Here is a 25690-nt window from a genome sequence, read left to right on the forward strand (position 1 = left end):
CAAGATACTTAACAATGCTAACAATACTTGTTCCACCACACTTTCTCCCTCACCTCAAACGTTTAAAATGCCAGTTGTTTTTCGGTTACAGCTCATGGAGTACGCTTCATCACCCTCTCACCCCCATCATGATCAAACAATGAATGAATCTAACAGAGTTCAGAAAGTTGTTGTTTTTGAATAACCCCAAATCATGAGACAGAAGAAACAATAGCAAGATATAAAAATATGAACAAACCTTAGTCGAGCATTGCATTATAAGACAGAAATTATGCATGCGAGGCCGAAAGAAAATCTCTCCTTGCCGAAATGAAATATCATAAAAGCATTGAGACACATTGAAGTAATTTATTTCCCCAAATTATTCTTAGAAAGGTGTTTAATGTCCTTAAAATTGTAGCTTTTAAAAATGTAAATAATTACGTAAATCAGAGTAGGCTATTCTCAATCACAGATGTATTTTGAATGACATATTTTAGGCCATAAGAAGTTAAACTGAGCAAACAATACCAAGATGGAAAAATATAACGAAGATTCCAATGAAAACTTAGGCTATAGTTGAGGAAAATATATGAATATTATTATTATATTATTCTAGCAATATGCAACCTACCTACAAAGCATAAACTCAGCAAAAAAAGAAGTCCCATTGTCAGGACCCTGTCAAAGATCATTTGTAAAACTCCAAATAACTTGACAGATCTTCATTGTAAAGGGTTTAAACACGGTTTCCCATGCTTGTTCAATGAACCATAAACAATTAATGAACATGCACAGTAGGCAATTAAGGTCACAATGTAAATGTAAAATGTTATGAAAACTTAGGACACTAAAGAGGCCTTTCTACTGACTCTGAAAAACACCAAAAGAAAGATCCCTGCTCATCTGCGTGAACGTGCCTTAGGCATGCTGCAAGGAGGCAGGAGGACTGCAGATGTGACCAGGGCAATGAATTGCAATGTCCGTACTGTGAGACGCCTAAGACAGCGCTACAGGGAGACAGGATAGACAGCTGATCGTCCTCGCAGTGGCAGACCATGTGTAACAACACCTGCACAGGATCGGTACATCCGAACATCACACCTGCGGGACAGGTACAGCATGGCAACAACTGCCCGAGATACACCAGGAACGCACAATCCCTCCATCAGTGCTCAGACTGTCCGCAATAGGCTGAGAGAGGCTGGACTGAGGGCTGTAGGCCTGTTGTAAGGCAGATCCTCACCAGACATCATCTGCAACAACGTCACATACAACGGCACAAACCGGTGGCAAAAACTGCTCTTCACTGATGCGTCGCGGTTTTGTCTCCCCAGGGGAAATGTCAAAGGAATGAGCATTAATTACACTGAGGCCTGAACTCTGGAGCAGGATCGATTTGGAGGTGGAGGGTCCGTCATGGTCTGGGGCGGTGTATCACAGCATCATCGGACTGAGCTTGTCGTCATTGTAGGCAATCTCCACGCTGTGCGTAACAGGGAAGACATCCTCCTCCCTCATGTGGTACCCTTCCTGCAGGCTCATCCTGACATGACCCTCCAGCATGACAATGCCACCAGCCATACTGCTCGTTCTGTGCGTGATTTCCTGCAAGACAGGAATGTCAGTGTTCTGCCATGGCCAGAAAAGAGCCTGGATCTTAATCCCATTGAGCACGCCTGGGACCTGTTGGATTGGAGGGTGAGGGCTAGAGCCATTCCACCCAGAAATGTCCGTGAATCTACAGGTGCCTTGGTGGAAGAGTGGGGTAACATCTCACAGCAAGAACTGGCAAATCTGGTGCAGTCCATAAGGAGGAGATGCACTGCATTGCTTAATGCAGGTGGTGGCCTCACCAGATACTGACTGTTAGTTTTGATTTAGACCCCCCCTTTGTTCAGGGACACATTATTCCATTTCTGTTCAACTGAACAAGTTCTGAACAAGACTATGTCTCAGTTTTTGAATCTTGTTATGTTCATACAAATATTTACACAAGTTTGCTGAAAATAAATGCAGTTGACAGTGAGAGGATATTTCTTTTTTTTTGCTGAGTTTAGTAGCCTAGGCCTAAATACAGAGCAGGGTGAGGCAAATATGCGAATCAGTTTAAAATGATTAAAACATGCAAATCAGTTCATAATTATCCAGTTTGGAGGACGGCACAGTTGCTCTGCAGCCCATGATCAACCCATCACAAGCCGCACAGCCAGCAAGCCTCGCTGACTGTCACTTGCTCAATCTGCGCGCTTCTTTCCACACAGACACAAATACAACCAGATAGTAAATGTGTAGTAGCCTAGGCCTTTGTGCCACAGCTCCACCAGAGTGGAATAGGCTATTCAAAAAGATTTGGCTGCATTAAATGTCACAAGCTAGGTTTCCATCCAATTGGCGACAGATTTTTATTCAAGTATTCTAAAATCCATACCAAAGATGTTTCTCCATCAAATTGACTTGTTGCAGATAAAAGGTTACGTGCCGTTGGTTACAGTGAAAGTATAGGCTACATGATGAGATTATGAACAAAAGAGAGAGAATTTTCGTAGTCATACGGCAGCCAAGCATCGATTATCACGTCACCAGAATAAGAGCCTCGATATTTACTGGAAATTAATATCAGTAAACATCAACCTTGCACTTTCATCACCATGTGAAGTTCATCCTAATTTATTTAATCTGTAACCTTACAGAAAACATGCTTTCCCAAACAGTGGTAGTGGGTGGATCACACGGCATCGCATGACTTCAAGTTTACTTCGATATGTTGGTTATTATATCAATATTTGAGCATGAAAGCATTTCCACCAACATCTTCCACATAATTAATTTTAGACTCAAAAAGATCCCATCGTGTCTAGCGTATTTTGTTTTGAGGAACATTTGGGAATTTTACCGAAAAATGTTCTGTTTCCATCAGAACTGTTTTTTATCCGACGTGTACTTGACTATCATAAAAAGGTTGGATGAAATCCTGGTTAGGGTCATGATTCCTCTCCTCCCTCGCCCGTATATGCAAGTTTGAGGAAGCAAGTGCGGAACATTCTTTCAGATCCCTTCTATGTACTTCACACATTTTTAGTCACCATTTTGGGCAATGGTGTTAAAGTATTATTTTTGGGATGGCAACTTCAGCTTTCAGACAAGTAAAGAATCTGTCCTACTTGTCCAAAATGGCAAAAAAGGTTTATGTCAAGCCCCGGACTGGAAGTGCTATCAGAGCCATGGTCTTGTGCCTTGCACACAAACAACATAAATAGGCTTAACAAAAATCCATTACTAATATAATATTTTCTTCTCTGACCCGTCTCATACATCTTTGAATGGGGCCATCTTTGAAGAGAATGGGGTCATATCAACATTGCGGGTCATTCTAGAAGAATTCATCCAATTGCACCAGGTCCATGGCTTATAATATCATTATAGAATAATTGTACAGGCGTCACGCTAGCAGATACCCATAGACTTCCAATCATTGCAATAATGCTAATTAGCATTGGCTCATAAAACTACCCCCTACTTCCTTCATACTGGACACAGACATAAAAGTGGTATCCACAAGTTCACCGGACTCTGGGGAAGTAGATAAATGGTCTCATTGGCAAAATCCCAAAGTATCCCTTTAAGACAAGTTATGAAAAGTATTTCCCAAATAGGCTTATTTGATAAGTGTTTGTCCTAAAGTTGCAGCTTTCAAATGGGAACAATTGTGAAAGTCAGAGTCTATAGGTGATTCTCTAGCACAGCTTTATTTTGAATGACATCGCACCAACCCTAGTGCCTCATGTTTAATTTCACCAGACGTCCAGACGGTGTCTGACGCTTAGAGAAAAGGAAAGACAAAAAAAGCACAGTAGCACCAGATCAATCCATACTGTCCCTTCCACTCTCAGCCTCCAGAGATGGCCAGTGAAGTGGCACACATAGTAGGTGAAGGAAGCAGGGAAACACTAAGGTTAATGAAACCAGTACCAGTTCATTTTTGCAAATGCCAAAAAGCAGATTTGATTCGCTTTGTCAATCCATCTGATTAAAATGTGCCATGAAAAGCACCTGTGTAGTGTTTCTTTCCACAAACAGACTTTTGTAGCTGTTCTCTTTGTGCACCATCAATCCCACTCCAATTAGAAATGCCTGCAGACTTAATCAAGAGTTGAAAGGGCTGAAAATCTAAGTGAAAACATGTCCATTGTTATCCTGTATAGCTAGAAGATATCTAAAGAATTGGGCATGTCATAGTCTGAATATTTCTAAGTAAGAGGAAACTTCAAATTGCATTTATTTCAAGAATGTTTTCTAGTAGCATCCGCAGTGTTGGCCTAGCAAAATGGAGAACAGAGGTGCTAGCAGCAAGTCTCTCAGCAACTCCTTATATCAGAGGATCAGGAGCATCCAAGTGATCCACACAGGAATCAGGAATGACCTTTAGTTGAAATTAAAAGGCAATCGTTTGGCCAATGAAGGTAGGGCAGTCCTTAACACCAGTGGTCATGAGAGCACTATCGAAAATGTATCTGCCTGGTATCTGAGTGAGATGAAATGTTCTTGGCTCCCGTGATTGGAGACGCTAAACAGGCACTGAAAGGGAGCTTATAAAATACCTTGTCTGGTCCAACTCCTGTCTAGACACCCGAGGTGCATTAGGAGCACAGTATACTTCAGGAACATCAAATTTCTGGTTTTTCATCTGGTTTTAAAAACAATGCAACGAGACAGCAGTGGAAGTAATAAGCATGCAAGGAGATGCTAGGTTTATGTATATCAATACTAACAATAATGGTTAGCTCTGCAATTTCTAATATACCCGTTTACGGCAATTTTTTCTATAATTTTATCTTTGATAAAAAATAAAAATATCAATGAACGTTTGAGACTAGGCAGACAAAAATATTTTCAAGAAGTGAAAATGCAGTTTCAATAGGACATCACTAACAACTCCCTCCTCCTCCAAATTCCATCCCCAGTCCCTACAGGAGGAGAGCAGAAAGTGACAAATAAACAGTAGGACGACTGTGTTGAAGGAAATTTACCTCCCAGAACCATTGGCATTCGGCCAACTCTGAGACATTCATCTATTTTCTCCTTAGCATGACTCAAGGGTAAGCATGGAGGTGGGAGGAAGAAACAGTGAGAAATAGCAAGTCGACCAAAGACAGAGAGAGCAAGAGCGAGACAAGAGAAAGAGACAGACAGCGTCAGAGCGAGAGACGGAGAGAACCTGAGAGAGCAAAAGACCGACAGAAAGCGTGAGACAGAGAGAGGATATCTGAACGTTTTCAACCTGTGATAACGGTAGGTGATGCGAATCCAAACCAGGGGCTCATCCAACATGCAGGGATAAAGGAAATTCCTCAGAATGGAATGCACCGAAGTGAGATAATATTAGCCAATTATTTTCACAAGGGGAGGGCTGCCTATGACATTTTATGATTTTTGAGGGGTTCTACGTATATAAAAACGTGAGCAGGGACAAGAAAAAAAAGCTGCCACTGAAGGAGTCTGAGGATTGAGTTGTTTGGTGATGAACAGCACTGTTCATCCAATGCGCAAGGTATTGCGTGATTGAAAAGTAAGGATTTAGCAGCTCTGAATGCGATGCAAATGAACTGGACAAACTAAAGGAAAACACACAGGCTTCTGCTTTAGCTGAAGGTAAGAAAGAGAAACTCAGTAAAATCACTTAATGTTTGTTCATAATTCTAAAATAAATAAAATAATTGCAAATCTACAGAAAATTGTTAATGTGTTCAAAAAAAGTGTGCAATTTGTAAGAACTTCTGAACTTTGTTCATTCTAACGTTGGACACTTCCAGTTCACGTCTAAAAAAAAACAGTTTATTTTTACTAAGACCCTAAAGTCTTTTTTGTTATCAAGTGCATTTATAAAAAGCATTTGAAGGCCCTCACAGACATAGGTGCACCGACTGTTGTAGACAAATGATAAAACAGTGACAACTTAAATAGGGATAAGCTGTTTGTTTCTAGAGAGCGGCTTCACCTAGAGGACTAGAGGCTAAGGAGGGTCAAATAATTTTTCTACACTTTGAGTATGTACAAATTAACATTAAAAGTTCTAAGATAAATTGTTGAGAAAAGCATGTATATTTAGAGAATGCATTGAATCTATTTAGAGTAATATTATTGCCAATTAAATAATGACTTTGATCTAGAAATATGAAAGGAAAAAAAGCCACTAGGATATGCAATAAATAAGCAAAGTTAAGTTCCTATAAACACTAAAAAGCAATAGGGAAATTAAGGAAATAAGCCAATTAAAAATCACATTTGAAAACAAAAATAAAAGCTGAATTAAATTGTATGTTCAAAATTAAACCATGCATAATTTAATATTAGTTCGATGTTTTTTAAATGACATGCAATGGTTTTAAACATTATGGGTTAAAAGTTTTGTAAGTTAGTCGTTTGAAAACTACAGAAATAGACCTAGAACGAACATATTAGCAGTAGATTTTTTTTTAACCAACACACGCACACATACATGCCAGAGTTAAGAATGCAAGCACTGATTACAGCTGATATCGGCTTCCTTGGTTAATTGCTTAGCCATGGACTGGAACCCAATACTAGCGAATATACAGGAAAAATACATAACATTTGTTACCATAAATGTCAATCATCATTAAGTCTTCAAACTGAAACTAATGTCCTCTTTAGAGCAAGAGGTTTAACATTGTCGCTTTTGTTTCCTTTTAAAACTTTTAGTAGAAACTGGTATGTTCTAGGGAGTAAACAAACCAAAAGACACCGGCGCCTGGACTACAAGTCAGAGAACCAACTCTTCACCTAACATCCCCTTTACTGTGGTGGTACAACCTGTGCTTGGATTACTGCCTGGAACAAGCTCGAGGCGACCTGTTCAGTTTTGGAGCGGCGGGGCTTTGTCGATTGTGACGTGGCCCTTTTGGATTGTACGCGGAGTCTGAGGATGAGCTACCGCCCTGTGTGCTGGCTCTGAGCTGCCCTCCGCTGCCCTCCCCCGTGCCTGTGGGACCCTGTGATCATGCTGGCCAAGCCCCCTGAGCCAGCCAGAGCAGAACCAAGACCCGTGCCCAGGTCAGCCATTCCTTCCACAGCAGGATGTCCCAGCCAGATGCGGTCCCGCTGGGGACCAACGGCTCGGGGGCCGGGGAGGTGGCCGGGGCTCAGCTGCACTGGGCTGCTCTGCTCATTATCATGGTTATCATCCCCACCATCGGGGGCAACATCCTGGTCATCTTGGCCGTGTCGCTGGAGAGGAAGCTGCAGAACGCCACCAACTACTTCCTGATGTCCCTGGCAGTGGCCGACCTGCTGGTGGGACTCCTGGTAATGCCCATTGCCCTCATCACTGTGCTATACAGTAAGTCACCCCAACATGACTGCCTGTTCGTCATGCCATGAGAAAAGATCTGGTACATTCACTTGATACTCCAGACACTGCTTATACTCAAATCTACTGGTCCTACAAGTGATTGTCTCAACATCATCTTAATTTAGAATGATTCCCTTCCAGCCTCAATACAGCGACATATTGCTGATTCAAGTGAAAAGGCTGGCCTAGTACTTATGCTTAGCTTGGCTCCCATAAATTAGGTCTAAATAGCCCAGTCCCCATGGAGCTGCCATTATAAAGCTGCTGTCAGTCGAGAGCCCAGGGAAACACCTGAGCGCACCGGTTCAGCAAATGTGCATTGCAACGCAGAAAGCCATTACAGTAGGTTGCCTAAAAATGGAAATTGGATCGAGCAGACTCATCTGTTGACAACAAGAATTGTGTTGATTTGTTAACAGAACAAAAACAAAATAGGCATGCATATTTACGATAATTAAAGAGCGCTAGAGTTTAATAGGACACTAACAGATATTTTGCTGAAACTCCGCCAAGCTATAAACAAATTATAGCAGATGACAAAAACACAAGATAGTGGACAATAAAACAAACTACTTCCTTGGGCTATGTAATCACGACCGTAGCACAGCCCTATCAGCTACCAATGATCATGATGACCCAATTTCTGCACGACTTTCACAGACAATTTTCCAAATCACAAACCAACCTTTCTGAAAGCAAAAGTCATGCTTTCAAAAAACAAGCACTTTCTTTGCATAAGAACCATATGTGCCGTGCAAACTGCGGGAATGAGGCAAACTGCAAAGCGGGGGGAAGCTGCTTCCTTCCATCACATCTTAATGCAGTCATCGGGGCTAGACACATGGAAAGGAGGGGATAAACAAAGTCAAAGCCATGTCCTCATGCTTAACATGTCAGACAATCCCTGTGTCTTTTTCGAGGGTCTTAGTTCTAAATCTGGAGAACATAAGCAGATGGATTGTCTCCAGTGACCATAGTTTATAGTTGACAGAAAGGGCCAAGACTAAACAGCTAGTGGCTTTTGAAGAGAAGTAGCCTTTGTTCAGAGGATGGAGGGGGGCTGTGTGTGTGTGTGTGTGTGTGTGTGTGTGTGTGTGTGTGTGTGTGTGTGTACGTACGCACGTGTAAGAGTGAATGTACAGAATGGATGCAAAGTACGACTGTGCAGAGGCAGCTGTCATTTCTCTCCTGGCTGGAGCCCGAGCACACAGCGCGGGGGGGGGTCATACACACATAAACAGAGTTTAGTGCTTCACGCCGAGCCTTTAGAGCCTCTCGGCACGGTGGGCCAGTTAAGGCGTGTGTACATCCAGGCCCGGCGGCGCTAAGAACAGTGTGTGAAGGCAAACGGCGAGAGAGGGGATCAGTGCTCACATCAAAATAATACAAGACATTTACCAGAGGACAGAGACGACATGTTGTAGCTACATGTTATATAACGACAGTATCGCGACCGCTAATATACCACTGCCATTAAACCTAAGACTCTCTAAACTCCAAATAAACCACAACTACATAGCGTAGAGATGGTTGTTGAACACTTTCTTCTGTGTCTGGCTGGATAAATATCTCCTCTCCATCCCAAGCCCTGGCTGCGGGGGAAATGCCAGACTAAATCACAATTAGCCTAGCTATTGCATCAAACATCCAATATTAATGAGATGGGTGAACCCAATCATAGTTAAACCTTCCTCCAAAATTAAACATTTTACTGAGAAAGAGGGCATGGCTGGTGTACAATTGATGTCTAAAAGAGCTGTAAAGAAGTCCTGAGGTCCTTTTCCACATCTGCCTAGCAGATGAATTTAAGGCTTACAGTCAACACCTTGAAAAATGTAATGGTTGCACTGCTTAAAAAGGTGCACTTTAAACTGACTACACTACAGAGTAAACCTAAATATACAGCTGAATAAGTCTCGGGAAACCATAGAGACCCATTAAGAAAAGCTATTTGAACGATTCGGGTAGGGAGGCGCCTACCCTAGTGCCATGTTTGCGAGGTAGCACGACGAGATGTGTTTATATTGAGGACAGAGATAAATGCTTACTTAAATATGTTTGGGCCTTGGGACAACTGGGTCACAAGACCTGACATTCCAGAAACTAATGTAAATTTTTCTAAAAGTAGAGTGATGACTAAGATTTCACGAAATAGCCCACAAGTGTCACTATGGTCGATGCTCCTCTGAACCAAGGGGATGACAGACCATTCTTACCCTTCTTCACTAATGAGCTCAATACTGTCTGTTTCAGGGAGAGGTCACGCTTTTAGAAGGCATGCCTCGGTCCCAGACTCACCCAGTCTACCCACACACAACAGGTAGGCATAGATATATATTTCCCACTCAACCAGAGATGTCCTTTAATTTAGGCTTAACCATAATTCGTTTGGAGAATCCTGGGTCAAAACATGCTAGATTTAAAGATTTTGAGCCACCTCCAGAATATCAAATTAGTGCTCCAGTGGAGGGCTTAAAACAAGAACAATACAATTTATGAAATAATGCTGCCTTAAAGGACCTCAGTGCAAACAGAAAACTCTGGAAGTTCTTACAGCTTTCAAAAAAACTACAATTAATTGCTTTCATCTGTGGGACCTCAATTGTCAAACAAAGTATCTAGCAACACTACATGACCAAAGGTATATAGACACTTGCTTGTCGACCATCTCATATCAAACTCATGGGAATCAAATTTGGAGTTGGTACCCCCTGTGCTTCTATATCAGCCTCCACTCTTCTGGGAAGGCTTTCTACTAGATGTTGGAACATTGCTGCGGGGACTTGCTTCCATTCAGCCGCAAGAGCATTAGTGATGTCAGGCACTGATGTTGGGCAATTACGCCCAGCTTGCATTCAGCGTTCCAATTTATCCCAAAGGTGTTCAATGGGGTGGAGGTGAAGGCTCTATGTAAGGCCATTCAAGTTCTTTCACACCAATCTCAAAAAAACATTTATTTTTGGACCTCGCTTTGTGCACAGGGTCATGCTGAAACAGAAAATGGTCTTTCCCAAACTGTTGCCACAATGTTGGAAGCACAGAATAGTCTAGATTGTATGCTGTAGCGTTAAGATTTCCCTTCACTGGAACTAAGGGGCCTAGCCCGAACCATGAAAAACAGCCTCAGACTATTATTCCTCTTCCACCAATCTTTACAGTTGGCACAGGTAACATTCTCCTGGCATCCCCCAAACCCAGGTTAGTCCGTCGGACTGACAGATGGTGAAGCGTGATTCATCACTCCAGAGAACAGTTTTCACTCCAGCTGACACTTGACAATGTGATCTTAGGCTTATGTGCGGCTGCTTGGCCATGGAAACCAATTTCACGAAGCTCCTGATGAACAGTCATTGTGCTAACGTTGCTTCCAGAGGAAGTTTGGAACTCTGTAGTGAGAGTTACAACCAAAGACAGACAATTTTTAAGAGCTTCAGCACTTGGCTGTCCCGTTCTGTGAGCTTGTGTAGCCTACCACTTCGTGGCTGACCCGTTGTTGCTCCTAGATGTTTCCTCTTCACAATACCATCACTTACAGTTGACCGGGGCAGCTCGAGCAGGGCAGAAATTTGACGAACTGACTTGTTGGAAAGGTGGCACCCTATGACGGTGCCACATTGAAAGGTCATTCTACTACCAATGTTTGGCTATTCAGATTGCATGGCTGTATGCTTGAATTTATATACCTGTCAGCAACTTGTGTGGCTTAAATAGCCAAATTCACTAATGCGGGTGTCCAGAAAGACCAATTGTGATGGCCAGGTGAGTGTAAGATTTAGGATGAGTTTACAGATGCACTCAGAGTGGGGAGGGAAAAAAAGGATTCCCATATAAAGTATGGAGCCCCTTAAGAACTGTGTGCATGTCTTGTGTAATCAGAGAGCCTGACAGGCATCAATGGCGCAGGACAGAGCGTTTATATCCTGGTATTTGCTGGAACGGGGACATTTTCTAAAGTAAGCAATAATAATTATCGTTAAGACAATAATACTCAAAAGGCAGCCCTTTAATAAGACAGCATTTTCAGCTTTGTTTTAGTACTAACTGGCTTTCTCCCACTTTGGAATGATAACCTCACCCTACACTAGAGGTTTGTAGCTCGGGTTTTCAAAGTATTCGCTCTCACAGATTAGCCGGTCCACTGCAATGGCTTTATAAGTTTAACCTAGAAATGTGGCCTTGGATGGACACCTCTGTAGCATTGGCAACACATATAATGGACAAAAATATAAATGCAACATGTAGAGTGTTGGTCTCATGTTTCATGATCTGAAACAAAATATCCATGACAAACGTTCCATATGCACAAAAAAGGTCATTTCCCTCAATTTTTTTGCACATCCCTGTTAGTGAGCATTTCTCCTTTGCCAAAATAATCTATCCACCTGTGGCATATTAAGAAGCTGATTAAACAGCATGATCATTACACAAGTGCACCTTGTGCTGGGCACAATAGAATACCGCTAAAATGTGCAGTTGTCACAACACAATGCCACAGATGTCTCAAGGTGAGGGAAATTAGCATGCTGGCTGCAGGAATGTCCACCAAAGCTGTTGCAAGAGAATTTTATGTCTTTGAACCTTTATTTAACTAGGCAAGTCAATTAAGAACAAAACACTTATTTACAATGAAGGCCTACCTTTTGCCTGACTTCATTGGGCACATGCTCCCCTTCGATATGCTCTTCATGGATGAATCCCGGTTTCAACCTTACCGGGCAGATGGCAGACAGCTTGTATGGCGTCGTGTGGGCGAGCAGTTTGCTGATGTCAACATTGTGAACAGAGTGCCCCATGGTGGTGGTGGGGTTATGGCATGGGCAGGCATAAGCTACAAACAACGAACACAATTGCATTTTATTGATGGCAATTTGAATGCACAGAGATACCGTGATGAGATCCTAAGGCCCATTGTTGTGTCATTCATCATCCGCCATCATCTCATGTTTCAGCATAATAATGCACAAAATTGCACATTCCTTTGTAACTTGTCCCAATTGAAACCAGCTGCTTTCTGTGAGAATGTCGCAATGATCTGTATACAATTCCTGGAAGCTGAAAATATCCCAATTCTTCCATGGACTGCATATTCACCAGCCATATGGGCTCCTGAGTGGCACAGCGGTCTAAGGCACTTCATCTCAGTGAAAGAGGTGCAACTACAGTCCCTGGTTCGAATCCAGGCTGCATCACATCCGGCAGTGATTGGGAGTCCCATAGGGCAGCGCACAATTGGCCCAGCGTCGTCTGGGTTTGACCGGGATAGGCCGTCATTGTAAACTGACTTGCCTAGTTAAATAAAGGTTAATGCTCTGGATTGACTTGTACAATGGCACGTTCCAGTTGCCGCCAATATCCAGCAACTTCGCACAGCCAGGAGTGGGACCACAGTCCACAGGCCACAATCAACAGCCTGATCAAATCTATGAGAAGGAGATGTGTCGCGCTGCATGAGGCTAATGGTGGTCACACACTGGTTTTCTAATCCACACCCCTACCTTTTTTTTAAGGTATCTGTGACCAACAGATGCATATCTATATTCCCAGTCATGTGAAATCCATACATTAGGGCCTAATGTATTTATTTCCTTATATGAACTGTACAGTCTTGCATGCTGCATTTATATTATTAGTGAGTGTACATCTTCAGAAACGTTGCCTGCAGCCAGATTTAAACTCTGGTCTATGCACATAATATCACCACATGTATAGAATATGTTGAGCGTATGAGCTTATTCCCAGAGAGAATTGTTTTTCTCTTTGTCCATGTTAAAGTAGACATATAGGAATTACAAAACGGCCCACAAAAATACTCTTAGAAAGTCCCTATAAAAGTTTATTGAAATAAACAAAAATGTAAGAATTAAATAAGGAGAAATGGCAAAATTGTGCATCAAGCTGAACAAAGCACCTGAAATGGTGTGCCATGGAACCCATAAAGTGGGTAAGGAGTGTCCATTACAGTCCTAGGGCGCATGTAAAACATGAAGGGAGGACACTCAAATAGTGTTTAAGAACCATTTCTTCAAAAGCGCATTTCTTTTATAATTGTATACGAAGATACAATATTAGAAAGTAATACTTTGATACAAAAATAAATGTGATGTATTCACTAATGCTCGCGTTATGAAGTACAAGCAATCAGCTAAAGGGTTAAAACACTAAAGAAATCATTCAACAACTTTTTCAACAACAGGATCTTTTACAATGTTGATGTGCAATGGGATATAATCCAGCCCAATTACTCGCTAATTTCACATCCGAGACCCAGTATAAACAGTTCTGGAGAGAAGGGTGCTTGAACACATCTACATCAAAAGCATAGAGCTTTCAGATCCATACACAGTCAAAAGAGAAGCATCTCTGCAGTGAATTCATGCTTTACTAAAATAAACAAACAGAATTCACTACATCAGAGCTGGTTTTAATCCACTATTGAAGCGTATCTCCCCAATGCTGGTGGGGTCAACAACACAAGCTCTATTTAGAATATAATAGGTGTGCTGAGGACAGACATATCAGTACAATTTCTGAACAAAAATATAAAACGCAACATGTAACAATTTCAAAGATTTTACTGAGTTACAGATCATATAAGGAAATCAGTCAGTTGAAATAAATTCATTAGACCCTTATCTATGGATTTCACATGACTGGGCAGGGGTGTAGCCATGCCCTCCAAGACTCACCCACTTGGTAGCCAGACCCACCCACTTGGTAGCCAGGCCCACCCAGTCAGAATTCGTTTTTCCCCACAAAAAAGGGCTTTATTATAAACAGAAATCCTACAACACCCCACTTGAGAAATGTGCTTTTTGTGCGCATGGCAAATTTATAGGATCTTATTTCGGTCCCATGTTTCATGAGCAAACACTTTACATGTTGTGTTTATATTTTTGTTCAGTGTCGTCCTGTTTTCAATGGGAATAATCCAAATAGATAGCAATTTAATCCAAGTTGTTAAAACAAAAATCATGACTTAGTCACTGAAATCTAAATTCAATAAGGCTTATCTGATGTAAGGTGAAAACAAAAGATTCAGCACCACAGTAATCAAGTTTGAGAACTGTGTTCTTTTCATCTCAAATGGTTTTGTACTGGCCTATGAGAGCAGTTAACAATCCAATTCTTTCCATCCTTTTTCTGTTTGTCAGATTCCGGGTGGCCTCTTCCGGAGTTCCTCTGCCCAATCTGGCTCTTCCTGGACGTCCTGTTCTCCACCGCATCCATCATGCACCTGTGTGCCATCTCACTGGACCGCTACATAGCCATCAAGAAACCCATTCAGCACAGCCAGTATAAGTCCAGGTCCAAAGCCATGGCCAAGATAGCAGTGGTGTGGCTCATATCCATTGGTAAGCAGTGCTGTTTTTTTGTTGTGTTGACTGTTGAGCTCAGGAGCAGTCTGCAATGTTTCTAGTGAGTGATAGCAGTCAAGGTAAACTGTGGGAAAACCCAGTAAATGATCCTGAAAGACTTGACCAAAAGAAGCATAAAATGAAAAAGGAGGTTAAAAGATTGAAGTATTCGTCCAGGAAGGAAATTCATTTCACATCAACACAAAGCTGTACTCCCTTCACAGAACAGCACAAACTGGCTCTAACCAGAATAGAAAGAGTGGGAGGCCCCGGTGCACAACTGAGCAAGAGGACAAGTACATTAGAGTGTCTAGTTTGAGAAACAGACGCCTCACAAGTCCTCAACTGGCAGCTTCTTTAACCTGTCTAGGAACTTTCCGCTCGCCAACAGCCAATGAAATTGCAGGGTGCCAAATACAAATCAACAGAAATGTCATAAATCTAATTTCTCAAACATACAAGTATTAGACATCATTTTAAAGATAAAATTCTCGTTAATCCAGCCACAGTGTCTGATTTCAAAAATGCTTTACAGCGAAAGCTCACCACCAACTCACAGAAAAACCCAGCCATTTTTCCAGCCAAAGAGGAGTCACAAAAAGCATAGAGAAAATTAATCACTAACCTTTGATGATCATCAGATGACACTCATAGGACTTCATGTTACACAATACATGCATGTTTTGTTCGATAAAATGCATATTTATGTTCAGTAGTTCAAAAACGTGATTTTGCAGAGAGCCACATGAATTCACAGAAATACTCATTATAAATGTTGATGAAAATTCAAGTGTTATGCATGGAACTTTAGATACACTTCTCCTTAATGCAACCGCTGTGTCAGATTACAAAAAAACTTTACGGTAAAAGCATGATCTGAGTACGGCGCTCAGAGGCCAAACCAGCCAAAATAAATATCCGCCAGTCAACATTAGTCTGAAATAGCATTATAAATATTCACTTACCTTTGATGATCTTCATCAGAATGAACTCCCAGGAAATCGCAGTTCCACAATAAATGTTTGTTTTGTTCGAAAATGTCCATCATTTATGTCCAAATAGCTTCTTTTGTTAGGGCGTTTGGTAAACAAATCCAAACGAGTGTTCAGGTCCAGTCGGACGAAAAGTTCAAAAAGTTACTCAAAAAGTAAACTTGTCAAACTAAGTATAGAATCCATCTTTAGGATGTTTTTATCATAAATATTCAATAATGTTCCAACCGGAGAATTCTATTGTCTGTAGAAAAGCAATGGAACGAGAGATACCTCTCACGTGAACGCGCGTGACAGAACGAGGCTGCTGCCAGACCCCTTAGTCAAACAGTCAAACAGCTCTCATTCGCCCCCACTTCACAGTAGAAGCCTGAAACAACGTTCTAAAGACGGTTGACATCTAGTGGAAGTCGTAGGAAGTGCAACATTACCAATATCCCACAATGTGGTCAATAGGGGTGAGTTCAAAAACTACAAACCTCAGATTTCCCACTTCCTGTTTGGATTTTTTTCTCAGGTTTTTGCCTGCCATATGAAGTCCATTATACTCACAGACATCATTCAAACGGTTTAAGAAACTCCAGAGTGTTTTCTATCCAATACTACTACTATGCGTATATTAGCATCTGGGACTGAGTAGGAGGCAGTTTACTCTGGGCACACTATTCATCCAAAAGTGAAAATGCTGCCCCCTATCCCAAAGAAGTTAAATAGCCCCCACAAAACACCAGTCTCAACGTGAACAGTGAAGAGGTGACTCAGTTATGAGTAGGTGTTCTAAAACTTGACTAGTAGTGTATATATTTTAATAGACTGAATTTGAGGCATTGCAAGAGAAGACAATGCGAGATAAAGATGACCATGTTATCACCTATACGCACGGTTCCGACTGTCGGTCTGACTGCCCCTCTCCTTTTGCTATTAATCTCAGATCAAATCTTAGATCTGTTGTGTGTAGAATAGCTTAGCCTTCTCATTGATAGCCCCTACCTTAATGAACTCGAAGGGCCCCTGATCATTGCATCCATTTTCTTAGCCTATTATTAGACTATAAATGAGGTGCAGATGGAGCTGAAACACTGGAATCCTCTTCTCACAGGGCATATTTCACATACGAGGGAATTCCAGACTCAAACTGGTTTCGCATTTTTGGCCCAATGTAAGCCTAGACCCAAATGTCATTTGCCATAGTCCAAAGAGATAGTTTGACAGTTGAGACAAACATCGTTTTATTTTCCTGATTGATGATATTACTTTAGAGTCCACTGCCCGAGTTTGTATAACTGATGACTGGCCAGTGAACCCTCAGTATATAAGCATACTGGTTTGCTTTTAAATGATCTGTTATCCGTTAAATATTAGCTTTCCAGTAGGAAATGAAATTAAACACCCCTATGCTCGTTAACATAGTCAGCCTAGACGGTTCCTCTGGCTGAGGCATTTGTGAGACTGCGGTGTGAGGACTTGGCAGAGTTTAGCCTGGCAATAGTGGTAGTTATGGAGTGTTCGGACATCTTCACAACAGCACACCCCTAGTTTTCACTCAGGGCTAGGTTCTACACATTTACTTTCTTTCGCTGAGCAAAACCAGATTGCTTAGAGTTACAGGGGCAGCACTTAGACGCCACAACTGTGGAAGAGTGTCTTTGTCCAGGGTGTGTGTTCATTGTCACTCTATTATAGCTGGCGCTATATGGTTAGTTTATTGGATTGTTAAGCAAAGAATGAGAACTTCCAGGACTCACAGAAAGCAGTTTTTCTTCCTAACCTTTTGCTGTCCTCAGTTGTGAAAGCATGAGGCTTTATACAGTTGTATATGCCTGCAACATCAAAAGGAAAAGCAGATATGAAGAGTTCATGTCCAACAATAAAATGCAAAAAACAAAAAGACAGCATCAAGTGACCACCGTGGAAAACTAAGCTGTGAGAAGATACTGCATCTACTCCCAAAACACATTGAATCTCAAACCACCAAGAGTAGGATGCAAAGTTTGCATTGATGATTTGATTAACCAAACTTCTCTCTCGCTCTTACACAGGTATCGCAATCCCCATTCCCATCAAGGGGCTGAGAAACTACCATCTTCCAAACAATGTCACCTTCAACAGCAACCACACCTGCCTACTGAAACCAGACAGCTTCCGAGAGTTCATCATGTATGGCTCCATGACAGCTTTTTTCATCCCTTTAACCATCATGATGGTCATCTACCTGCTCACCATTCAGGTGTTGCGCAAGAAAGCTTTTCTGCTCAGGTCAAAGGTCACCCAGCGCTTCACTCGCCCAACAGTCTCCACAGTCTTCCAGAGGGAGCAGTCCATGGCCTCTCCCACAACTGAGAAACTGCCAGGAAATCCCACCGCTCCTACCAACCCCATGACAAATGAAGATATCCCCATCCGTCGCATGTCCACCATGGGCAAGAAGTCCATGCAAAACCTGACCAATGAGCAGCGTGCCTCTAAGGTGCTGGGCATCGTCTTCCTGCTATTTGTGGTCATGTGGTGCCCATTCTTTATCACTAACATCACCTCTGTGCTTTGTGCGAGCTGCAACGTCAATGTGATCGGCCGTCTGATGGAGATCTTTGTGTGGGTGGGCTACGTGTCATCTGGTATCAACCCGCTGGTCTACACCCTCTTCAACAAGACTTTCCGCCAGGCCTTCACACGCTACATCACCTTTAACTACAGCAGCATCAGTAATGGGCCAGCCAGCCATACAAGGGAACAGCATGGCTGCAGGAATCTAACAAGGATCTCCTTCCGTTCATCTGTGGCGGAGAACTCTAAGCTGTTCATGAAGCGGGGAATGAAAAACGGCATCGGGCCAGTGTGCTATCAGAGTCAACTGAGTCGAAGGCAAGCACCAATACAGTCCTCTGGCAGCGTTCTACTGGACACTCTGCTCCTTACCGAGAATGAGGATTGCAAATCCGAAGAGCATGTCAGTTACTTATAGGCCTTTCGGAAAATGCAGTCAGCAAAAGGGAAACAATTAGAACCAGAAAGTCAGATGTAAGAGGCACCCAAGGCTTGAGTTGAGCTCCCTAGGGGATTACCTTCCATGAGCATCACATGGATTATTTTCTAGTCAAGAAAACTGTGTACTCTCAGGGGTGAAACAAAAAGATGTAGATTTCTGTCAAACAAATAAGAGGCCCTCTGTACACAGATAGCTGAACATTATGCGTAAAATGACACAACAGGTGTGTTGAGGTGGTTGCCCTCAATAAAAGATAAGCTGACAAGGGTCAGGTCGGACTGTTCTTAAGAAAGCCGCCAGAGAGATAAATGCATAAGAAATGAAGACATATGACTGTCTGGAAACTCTCAGTGGATACAATGTATATTCCAATGCTAATCCTGTCACCTTGGGCTATTTAGTTCTCTGCTATGGACAATTTCCATTGAGGAGATGGTATTTTTACCTATTGAGAGGACAAACACTTCACCTTCACACAAAATAGTTTATAAATACCACCCATTTTAATTGCAATTTTTTGGTAAGTGCTTTTATGAATATTAACAGATTTATTGTATAGTCACAGGTCCTATTTTCCCAAACTGTTATAGCATCCAAATTGATTATTATATATAAAATGCAACAAAGACAAAACCTTTGCAAATGAGAAGCTTGTAAAATACAAATGTATAGCCTACAGATGGATATGTATTTAGCATAAAATTCCTGGTTCATAAATTGATAAAACAGTGCTTTGCTAAAAGAAAAGCCAAAAGTATGTCTTTTTTTTTTTTTACAGTTCTTAAAGGGGCAATCAGCCGTTGAAACATTAAAAATGTTATCCCACCCCTGTTCCAGTAAAAAGCTGAGGGATGGGTCTGGAGAAATGTAACCACTCAAATTCATAGGCAGAGCTATGGATGCAAGGACTGACCATCTATGATATTCAAACTACTTTTTTAGCCACGTTTTGAAGCTATAAACAGGGTCTGACATTGACTATGCCCGACGGATCTCGTCAGTCACTGGCCCAGTAACTTGAAGACTACACGCGATAAAGTCAAGCCATTTGTATTTGAGCAATATGATTGACCGTTCATTGAAGCTCCACATGTTCCCGCAGGTCACAACTACAGCACATTAAATGTAAAAAAATATATATTAATCGATGGCCTTTACACAGCACACACGAGCTGTCCTGAGCAAAATAAATGGTCATTAAGCCATTCGCTGAGCTCCTTTACTTTAGGGAAAGGGATTTACAACCTTCAATAGTGAACATACAGTACTAGCAATATGCTGGCTACTGTTGATAGTCTGCTAAAATAAAGCTACAAAAAGACACATAGCATGTGTCTTGGCTAGCCTACAGTAGCGAGTTGATATATTTTGGAATGTTTGTCTTAAAAGGGGCAGTGTCCTATTTTGGGATGTAAAAAATTCTCAAAATGACATACTTTAGAATAAAATGAATGCATTTAATACAATTCTAAAGAATATAGTAAGGACTTGCATTGCAACATTATATTACACAGCTTTTTAATAACTAGATGTAGCTTATTAATAGCTGAATATAGAGAGAAGCATGGCAATCTACAGGCCCCAATGCATTTAAAAACAATTTTTATTGCCAGTAAGAACTTCCGGAGTACAGGCCCCCAGAAATCGTCCGATCGCCCTCAAGTGGTAAAATAAAATAAAAATTATGTATAATTTGTATGGAGGTATACTTAGACAAAAAAAATGACACTAAATGATAATTAAGAAATTGTTTAAAATCTTGGAGGTGAATGTTGGAATTAAACAATTAACTATGCAAATGAGCAAAAGGTGTGTGCATTAAGGAAACAGACGCCAGGCTCAAATAGAAACCTGTCTCTAATAAGCGCCCGTTTTGTTCAGTGATTTAAACAAATAAAACGCCACGGCTGTTAAATTGACATTTTAACAGTGGAATAGTTTTAGAATACTCCAGGCCACAAGATGGCAGTAGCTTGTTTAGCATGTGCCTGCTGTAGCTAATGTACGCTAACTAGCAAGCTGTGCTAATTTTCTTTCTAGCTAGCTAGAATTTTTAGAAAGCCCTTGATACTACATTGACATTTTTGTCATTAATCAGAGTATGTTCCCACAGAGGCCCATTCCCACAGAGGCACAGGGCACATTGTGAGGTGGTATTTGAAGGACAAACAGAGTTGAATAATTTGGTACACTGTTTATATTGAACACATCCAAGTGAAATATATACTTTGTCATGACGATATAAAATGGATGGATGTGTTCTAGACAAGTATGCCCATACCATCCATTGGCCTTTTGGCAATCTGGAGTGCAGGTAATTGTTTTCAAAGGGCTATGAAATGTGAGTGTGTTATCCCCCATCTTCAGTGATGAGAACCATGTAGCTATGACACGTTCCTACACAATTTCCTAATTTCACAGACGGACCACTTTAAATCATGGGGAGTTCTTTTTTTACCCATTGATAAAACACAGGCTTTCAGGAAATTGACAGAAGTTTCGTGATTTTTATTTCTGGGGGTAGATTACGCTTTAAAATAGCTAGATGAGACTAGAGCGATTGCGGTGACAGTATTACCACCACACCGGCAGTCATGAGTCTTGACCGCAGCAAAATGTCAGCCAATTTCGGTAAACTCAGTGCCGTTTTTAGATACAGAATAGGGATTGTCAAGAATGCACAGAAATTCCAAAATATGTGTAAAGACTTTAGTTCAGATTATTTTTTTGCAGTATGTGAACTATAGACTAAAATAGCTTCATCAGTTGTTAATTTAATTGGGGTTTGAATAGTGTGAAAAGACAACATATTTGGTAAGAATCACAACACAAGATATGCCTACAAAATAAATTATAGCTCTTATAAGGGGCAATAGCCTACATTAGGACGCACAGGGCGCTGGAATTATAATGCTGTAATTATAAATTACAGCATTATTTAATCTACAGTTATTCTTCTGCTATTTATTATGTTATTAGTATTTTCAGATTGCATTTAGTTAAAAGATGCGACAATAATTGTAATCTATTAGCTTCCAAAACGTAAGTAGGTATATATCTATACTGAACAAAAATATAAAACGCAACATGTAAAGTGTTGGTTTCATATTTTATGAGCTGAAATAAAGATCACAAATTTTCCATACACACAAAAAGCTTCTCTCTCAAATGCTGTGCACAATTCTGTTTATATCCCTGGTAGTGAGCATTTCTCCTTTGCCAAGATAATCCATCCACCTGACAGGTGTGGCATATCAAGAAGCTGATTGAACAGCATGATCATTACACAGGTGCAGCTACTGCCGGGGATAAGGAAGCTGTGAATTTTCGCAGATTTTTGTTAAAAATCACGCAACATTTCAAAGTCCTGCTACTCATGTTTGGAATATAGTATATGCAAATTATAAGTATGTGTGTGTATAGAAAACACTGAAGTCTCTAAAACTGGTTAAATCGTGTCTGTGGCTATAACACAACGTGTTTAGCAGTAAAAATCCCTCGAAAAACTGTTCTCCAAAAACACAAAAAATATATTACTCCGCCAGTCAATGTATTGTTGAAGACGAACGCAAATACATGAAGCAGTAATGTAAACGCCTACAGCTTCCACACGATGTCGCCAGTGCTGGCATTTTGAGCAGACTTAATCCTTGGTTCTATTACGCTGTACCCTTTCCTGTTTCAGTTTGTCAACAGGAAGTTATTAAAATGGGAAAGATGGCTGTTGATTTCCAGACTAGCTGCTATCGAATACAAATCGCCCCGTGATGAATTGTATAGCTAATTAACGTTTATTAATACCTAAAGTTGGTTTACATTTACATTTACATTTAAGTCATTTAGCAGACGCTCTTATCCAGAGCGACTTACAAATTGGTGCATTCACCTTATGACATCCAGTGGAACAGCCACTTTACAATAGTGCATCTAAATCTTTTAAGGGGGGTGAGAAGGATTACTTTATCCTATCCTAGGTATTCCTTAAAGAGGGGTTTCAGGTGTCTCCGGAAGGTGGTGATTGACTCCGCTGTCCTGGCGTCGTGAGGGAGTTTGTTCCACCATTGGGGAGCCAGAGCAGCGAACAGTTTTGACTGGGCTGAGCGGGAACTGTACTTCCTCAGTGGTAGGGAGGCGAGCAGGCCAGAGGTGGATGAACGCAGTGCCCTTGTTTGGGTGTAGGGCCTGATCAGAGCCTGGAGGTACTGAGGTGCCGTTCCCCTCACAGCTCCGTAGGCAAGCACCATGGTCTTGTAGCGGATGCGAGCTTCAACTGGAAGCCAGTTTAGAAAGTAGTTTGAAGTGTTTTGTGAAAGTATATAGGCACCTTTTGTCATTTTAAAAAGTGACGTTGCGTCTTGGAAAACGGAATATTCCTGGATCAGACCGGTCTTCAGAAAATGACATTTTGGCTATACAATGACGGATTTAAAATCGGGAAAAAAGACCCAACTGGGATGTTTATGGGATATATAGGAGTGCCAAGAAAGAAGCTCGTCAACGGTAATGAATGTTTTATATTTTATTTCAGCGATTTGGGTAGCACCGGGCTATCGCAAAATCTGTCGTTAGGTGACGTTGAAGTATTTTGGGGGATACATGCTATCAGATAATAGCTTCTCATGCTTTCCCGAAAAGCATTTTACAAATCTGACTTGGTGGATAGATTCACAACGAGTGTAGCTTTAATTCAGTACCTTGTATGTGCATTTTAATGAAAGTTTGAGTTTTATCAAAAACTATACGTGGCGCACTTGAAATTTCCGCTGATTGATGTTCCCACAGCGGGAGCACTTCCCCAACAAGTTAAAAAGCCACTCGAAAATGTGCAGTTCTGTCACACAACACAATGCCACAGATGTCTCAAATTGAGGGAGTGTGTAATTGGCATGCTGACTGCAGGAGTGTCCACCAGAGCTGTTGCCAGATAATAAAAACATTGTTTTAGAGAATTTGGCAGGTATGTCCAACCTGCCTCACAACCGCAGACTGTGTAACTACGCCAGCCCAGGACCTCCACATCCGGGATCGTTGGAGAGACCAGCCATCCGGAGAGCTGATGAAACCGAGTAGTATTTCTGTCTGTAATAAAGCCCTTTTGAGGGAAAAAAAATAAAATAATAATAATCATTCTTATTGGCTAGGCCTGGCTCCCCAGTTGGTGGGCCTAACTCCCAAGTAGGTGGGCCTGTGCCCCGCCAGGCCCACACATGGCTTTGCCCCTGCCCAGTCATGTGAAATCCCTAAATTAGGGCATAATTTATTTAAAGTGACTAATTTACTTATGAACTGTAACTCAGTATAATCTTTTAAATTGTTGCGTTTATATTTCAGTTCAGTATAACTGTCTGATAACACATTGATGGAATGGCTTGTCCTGCTAATGTTAAAAACCCAAAGTGCATTGCATGAATGTTGGGAAAATATCTTGGTTCTTTTCTAAACATAGAAGGCCTGCATCCCGGAGTCGCCTCTTCACTGTTGGCATGTAGACTGGTGTTTTGCGGGTACTATTTAATGAAGCTGCCAGTTGAGGACTTGTGAGGTGTCTGTTTCTCAAACTAGACACTAATGTACTTGTCCTCTTGCTCAGTTGTGCACCGGGGCCTCCCACTCCTCTTTCTATTCTGGTTAGAGCCCGTTTGTGCTGTTCGGTGAAGGGAGTTACACACAGCATTGTACGAGATCTTCAGTTTCTTGGCAATTTCTGGCATGGAATAGCCTGAATTTCTCAGAACATGAATAGACTGACGAGTTTCAGAAGAAAGGTCTTTGTTTCTGGCCATTTTGAGCCTGTAATCGAACCCACAAATGCTGATAAAATGTAAAAAAATATATAGCCCTTTTTACATCAGCTGATATCTCAAAGTGCTGTACAGAAACCCAGCCTAAAACCCCAAATAGCAAGCAATGCAGGTGTAGAAGTGGCTAGGAAAAACTCCCTAGAAAGGCCAAAACCTAGTAAGAAACCTAGAAAGGAACCAGGCTATGAGGGGTGGCCAGTCCACTTCTGGCTGTGCCGGGTGGAGATTATAACAGAACATGGCCAAGATGTTCAAATGTTCATAAATGACCAGCATGGTCAAATAATAATAATCACGGTAGTTGTCAAGGGTGCACCTCAGGAGTAAATGTCAGATGGCTTTTCATAGCCGATCATTGAGAGTATCTCTACCGCTCCTGCTGTCTCTAGAGAGTTGTAAACAGCAGGTCTGGGACATGTAGCACATCTGATCCTCCAGATACTCAACTGGTCTACAGAAGGCCAGTTTACTGCTTCTTTAATAAGCACAACAGTTTTTAGCTGTGGTAACATAATTGGGTTTTCTAATGATCAATTAGCCTTTTAAAATTATAAACTTGGATTAACTAACACAACGTGCCATTGGAACACAGGAGTGATGGTTGCTGATAAAATATTTTAAATGTCCTTGGTAAACAAATTCTAGTAATCTCTTTTGAGTGTGGACTGTATTTTTATCCATACTGGATGGGCTGGTTGAATAGAATGTTTGGAGTGTAGCATGAGTCTGGGAGAGACAGTATAGGCCGAAGCAACGCTATTTGCCTCTGATTTTGCAGGGCGGCTTACATTATACCATCGGTAGCTGCAGGAACAGGGTTGGAGAGCCCATGGAATACAAATCTTGGGCGGAATATATTACCTGTCATTCAGAGAGACTACATGCTCCTCAAAACAGTGGTTGGACAAAAGTATGTGGAAACATCTTCAAATTTGTGGATTCGGCCATTTCAGCCACACCCGTTGCTAACCGCTATATAAAAATCGAGCACACAGCCATGCAATCTCCATAGCCAAACATTCCCGGTAGAACGGCCCGCACGGGAGACCTCAGTGACTTTCAACGTGGCACTGTCATAGCGTGCCACCTTTCCAATGAGTAAGTTTGTCAAATTTCTGCCTTGCTAGAGCTGCCCCGGTCAACTGTAAGGGCTGTTATTGTGAAGTGAAAACATCTAGGAGCAACAACGACTCACCCGTGACGTG

General features: G+C 41.5%; 2 protein-coding genes across 4 annotated transcripts in view; one reads left to right on the top strand and one right to left on the bottom strand.

The window, feature by feature from the left end:
* The window catches only part of LOC118386844 (26S proteasome non-ATPase regulatory subunit 1-like), a 103356-nt gene that overhangs the window by 53309 nt on the left and 24357 nt on the right, over positions 1–25690 (bottom strand). The window lies entirely within an intron of this gene.
* Positions 4869–25690, top strand: part of LOC118386852 (5-hydroxytryptamine receptor 2B-like) — a 35327-nt gene continuing 14505 nt past the window's right edge. Inside the window, exons 1-4 of one of the 3 annotated variants that reach the window (XM_035774778.2) lie at positions 4870–5271; positions 6703–7339; positions 14503–14703; positions 17738–21791. In XM_035774778.2, coding sequence (XP_035630671.1) covers positions 7078–7339; positions 14503–14703; positions 17738–18660 — 1386 coding nt within the window. In that variant the 5' untranslated portion in view covers positions 4870–5271; positions 6703–7077 and the 3' untranslated portion in view covers positions 18661–21791. Of the gene's footprint in view, positions 5272–5296; positions 5632–6702; positions 7340–14502; positions 14704–17737; positions 21792–25690 lie in introns of those variants that run through there. The other 2 variants (XM_035774789.2, XM_035774799.2) reach the window with 2 other exon arrangements.

This window comes from Oncorhynchus keta, chromosome 1 (assembly GCF_023373465.1).
Source record: "Oncorhynchus keta strain PuntledgeMale-10-30-2019 chromosome 1, Oket_V2, whole genome shotgun sequence".
Lineage (NCBI taxonomy): Eukaryota > Metazoa > Chordata > Actinopteri > Salmoniformes > Salmonidae > Oncorhynchus > Oncorhynchus keta.